Source organism: Phallusia mammillata, unplaced genomic scaffold (genome assembly GCF_965637545.1).
Source record: "Phallusia mammillata unplaced genomic scaffold, kaPhaMamm4.hap1.1 HAP1_SCAFFOLD_394, whole genome shotgun sequence".
Taxonomy (NCBI): Eukaryota; Metazoa; Chordata; class Ascidiacea; order Phlebobranchia; family Ascidiidae; genus Phallusia; species Phallusia mammillata.
Window position 1 is genome coordinate 1 of NW_027649124.1, and position 5000 is coordinate 5000.

Sequence of the window (5000 nt, forward strand, 5' to 3'; positions counted from 1 at the left end):
CTCCCTTACATTCATCAAATCCGTTGCAGATTGATGAACCAAGAATGAAACTGAAGCCAAAATGTACTTGACATTTTCGTGCAGGGACTGTTATTAGACCTCCACCGACTAAGTATCCAGAGATATACGCCTGAGAAGAAATAGGTTGTAACGCAAGATTTCCAAAACACAGTTGTAGGCACCATATGGCAATAGATGATGAATGAGTGTCAATAGAGAAGTATAAGCCCCTCAGCAAATTTAGAAAGTTGCCCTTAAACAAATTATAAATAGAGAAAGTCTTTCCACTTTCAATAGAACAAACTACATAACAGGAACTGTGAGGATGGAAATTCCCTTCAGTCAAAACATTACCGTGCCCATCGGAATTTGGTCGCACACTGGATGTCTGATGCTACAATTTGCTTTCTCGCTGCACTCGTCTTCGAATCTTGAACACTCCACAACGTTGTTACACCTGCAACAACAGAAACCATAATCATGAAATATGCTTATTTATTTTTTATTACCAAACAGCCTCGTACTTTGTAGCTTCCAAAGGAACTAAGGTGTTTATGACATCTTTGGTCAACACTTTGTGAAGACTTTTACTTATTTCTTGCGGAATGGGGTCGCAATGAAATTTTTTTAAGTTTATCCCGTTGTCCTGATTGGTTGATTTGCCGCAGTAAAGCTCATCAAGCTTTGTGATTGAACAATCCACTTTACCATCGCACACTTGTGATTTGGAAATGCATACGTCTTCCAATCCACATTTTACTTGCCCTATGCTGCACAACGAACAAGCAGGGTTGCCAGGATCTCCGTAGCACACATTGTCACACAGATATATTGACGAACCCGAACCCGGAACATTTCGAGCGCAAAGACATTCGTCTGTTAGGTCAGGGCAGTCGAAAATACCATCACATAACTGTTTGGGTGAAATAATCAAGTCCGAATACAAACACCGATGGCATTTAAAAGTTCCGTTGATAAAACACAAGTCTGATGAATCTTGGCATGTCGGATATTCATCGGTTAATGTCCATTGGGGCAGAACGCAGTACATAGTACGGTGAAGTCCGGCCACAACTTTGTTACACTTAAAACCAGTGATATGTTTGACATCCTCGGCATTTCCTGGGCAGTCTACAAATTCATCGCAAGAATAGGTGGGAAGCACACACGTACCCGGCTCATTAGGACAACGAAGCATTCTGGGTTCAGTGCAGCTCTCAATCTCGTCGCTGCAGTCGCCGCAGTGATCCATGCCGTCACATAACAAGTGGGTTGGAATGCATCGTTTTCCGTTGTGACATCGAAATTCGCCATCAAAGCACGTTTCGTTGGCGTTCCATGGAATTTCGTCGCTTCCATCGTTACAATTCATAAAGGTGTTTCCTCGCCACGAGCGCGGAATGCAACGACCGTTGTCATGGCATCGAAACTCTTTGTCTGGAATGCATCTAAGAGCTTGCTTTTCATCGGAACCATCAGGACAATCAGGAAAATCATTCATCACTCGATGTCGCGCCAAACAACGCCCGATTGTGTTACACCGAAACTCTGTGTCATTGTAACAACTTGTCAAGTTCATAATTTCATCTCTTCCATTTGCACAATCTTTCACACCGTTTCCGACCCATTCCCTCGGAATGCACTGTGACGATGAGGAAGTGTTGTTGGAACAGGAAAATTCCGAGCGTCACATGAGGTGAGAGTGATTGTTTCGTCACTTCCGTCTTTCACTACCATTGTGTCGCAATCGCGCTTGCCGTTCCTCACCATCCAACGTGGTATACACAACTTGCTGCGTTTGCACGTAAATTCTATGATGAGATTAATGTGTTAGTGGCAACATATAAAGAGATTTTAAGTTACAGTTTAGCAACCACAAACCAACCAACCTGTCTGATTTCTGCATGGAAGTATCAAGCCCTCGATTAATTTGCAACTTTCTTTGGTGTTGAGAAGATAACGTGGTACACACTTTTGGAGAGAGCGGCATCGAAATTCATCATCGGTGCAATTCAAGGGTTCTGAAATTTAACATTTTGAAGTAATGTGTGTTATCGTATGTGGTAAATAGACAAATAAAGGCACTAGGAAAAATGTTTACTTGATCTGACCTCTATCCTCGTCGCTTTCGTCTGACAACGAACCCAACCAGCAGTCGCTTCCGTAACTTCGGACTCTATAACGTGGAATGCAAACGCCAGTGTTCAAACAACGGAAGAAGCCATCTTCAGCGCGACAGGTTGCTGTTCCGGGGGATCACCACACTGCCATGTTTTTAGATTTTTTTCGGGTAATTTTATTGCCTGCATTTCTCTACTTTAAAGTTAACAGTTGCACGAAATTTGGGGTCATCAGTTTATATAACACATCATGACGTACAGTGGTACTAATCTTTAACCAAGCAAGCATAATTTGACAGAATTGAACGTTAACTGTCAAAAAATCCACTCTGAAATGTGAGACGAAATTGTACGTAATACTAAAATGAGTTACATTTGCATGATAGTTTATAAGTGAAATTTTGCCAACCTTGTTTTAAAAGTGTAAGTATACGCTTTTTCCTTACCACTTACCTTGAGGTATTGAGATCCAAGAAAGTACAACAAAGAGCACTAATGGTACCATTCTTTTGTTTTGGCAAGGATATGCTTTAACAAAATACAAGTTTACACTAAAAAAGCATTAACATTTCTGTTATGCGGCGTTGGGCCAAAAACTTAGTAATGGATTATTTTTTTCCCAATATTATTTTGAAACAATCATTATGTTTTAACATGCACTTTAGTTTATCATACAATACCGTGTCACATAAAATGGTACTTTAAGTTAGCTTCTTGGTGGTATTTTTGCATATTTGGGGATAAATGAACGAATTCTAATTTTGGTCACAACTTATGCATAGTTAGTTAAATCTGCCTTGTTGATATCATGTTTATATCTAAACACAAAACTTTCCTTTGACTATTTCGGGGTTTTCAACTAAAATACTTCAAGTCTGATAGATTTGCGAAACAGGGGCTCTACACTAAACCTAATCTCAGCTGTATAAGGAAATGAAGCACCATTAAGAGTCAAGTTTCGGAGCCGAATTTCATGCCAAGGGAAATTCCAAGAATATTCTGCTATACAGGACGCTATTGTTTATAGTTGGAAGCAAAGCAGACTCGAAGAAGTGATTTAGTGGGTTACCTTATATCCTGCAATCATAACCTTCGTTTCATCACTGTTTAAGACAAGCTTTTTTGGTAAACGTATTTTGATATCAACGTTACCACATACAAAGCGGTAACGACAAAAACAGTAACATATCGAAAAGTAAAGCTTAAAAACTATTAAGCCAGTTATAGCCACAATAAACACTTGCACAAACAAAAATATGCGCTGGTCCGTAAATGAATGTCAAAACAACTGATCTCCGTCTGTGTTTTTACATATCCTCAGAAGAAAATGTATCGGACCTTGGACTTTTAATTCAAAATACATCGGACTTTGGACTTTTAATTTTAAAACTTGCATGTAATTGTTGTGACGTAGCCATTGGCCCGGTCAAACCCGTTCATAACTCGCCTTTTTTCTACACAAAAGCTTGACCGGCTGTTAAACCTATTTTACTTATTACTGCATCGGTCAATTACTGCTTCAGGCTATCGTTTTATCGTCCCCTTACGTGTTAACGTGAAGCAATGTCTTAAACTGCTTCCAGCCATGTTACACTTGACAATTCTATAAGCGATTTAAAGTATAATTACGGTTTAAAACACAGTTAATCTTCTCGGGCGTAGGTTTTTACGACTGCGCTTGCATAACAACATTTGACCTGATCGCTACATAAACCGCGTCAATTTAGATTTAAGACCAGAGTGCATAAGTTACCTTGAGTTACCTAAAGTTACCTTCAACGAATAAGTGACTATAGAAGTGACTAGGTTTTGCATTCGAGTCGATATCTGACTGTTGATTCGGGGCGCGTTATGACATTTGTGTTGCTTGTTTAGTCGCGAGTGGCGTTTTCGTGGCATGCTTTATTGAAATATAATGTGGGAACGTTAATTTAGTTTTGCGTCTTTTTAGGTTTAGTTAAGCAGCTTTAGTTTGTTTATACAAGGAGTCAGATATACGGAGTGTTTTTTTGTCTACCCACTGGGTCAGTACAAAAACAAGAATCATTGACAAGATTTTCACTAGATCCCAAAGAGTATTTTTGATGGTTATATTTTGAGGGTGAACATTTTCCTGGGGCGAAGTAGGGACCCGATACAAAGCAGATGATCAACTGCAATCGGATCTGTTAAACCTTGAGACTATATACCAGACTACCAGAGAAGTTAAACAATCGATTTGAATTTACGTTTTTTACGCGAGTATCGTTTCCATTGTTTGACGCAAGCATTGTATCCAAATTCCCTACCTCCCAAATAAAGCCACTGTAAACACCATAGAATTTCGTTCTACCTGCCTAAAATCGCATGACATAAAAAGAAAGCGCATAAAGAGATGATTTTGCATAAATGCGTTAATCGTCCAACACGTGGTCACTCTTAACGCTGATCAATTTGTGTTTTGACAAACGATTTCTACAAGAATTTGTTGTATTACTGTTTGCCTCTTTTTGGTCGAAGGGTAAGTAATGATTTTTTCGAACGACTCGAACTGGATCTTAATGTGAACACGAAAATGTTTTCTTAAATTGTGTTATTTCAGTTTAGTTTCTTGGTATATTATAACGTCACATGTTTCTTTGCGTAAGTTTATCGGCCATTTTCTATTTTTGTATTACAAGATGATTGCGACTTATTTCTGTTCGCTTTAACAGAGAACCAATACCGTTGCACATTACATATTGCCTACAATGACCAGAAAACTAAATACTGCTGCAAATCATGCAGTTTTAGTCACAACACATAAGCGACGTCTAATGAAATTGTAAGTACATACATATTCCAGGAAAAGAATTAGAGTGTTACAATGGTCGGTTTTAAAATAAAAAAGAGGGTTAAACT

At 38.9% G+C, this 5000-nt stretch overlaps 1 protein-coding gene across 1 annotated transcript; it reads right to left on the reverse strand.

Moving 5' to 3' along the window:
• Positions 1 to 9: 9 nt before the first annotated feature.
• On the reverse strand, positions 10 to 3252 carry LOC145208872 (uncharacterized; the record flags this gene model as incomplete). Its single annotated transcript, XM_080079120.1, is given in 6 exon segments — positions 10 to 130; positions 355 to 457; positions 525 to 1811; positions 1890 to 2021; positions 2112 to 2264; positions 2574 to 3252. Coding segments are annotated over 3 exon segments (1279 nt in total), but the record flags the coding sequence as incomplete, so codon positions are not given.
• Positions 3253 to 5000: the final 1748 nt, after the last annotated feature.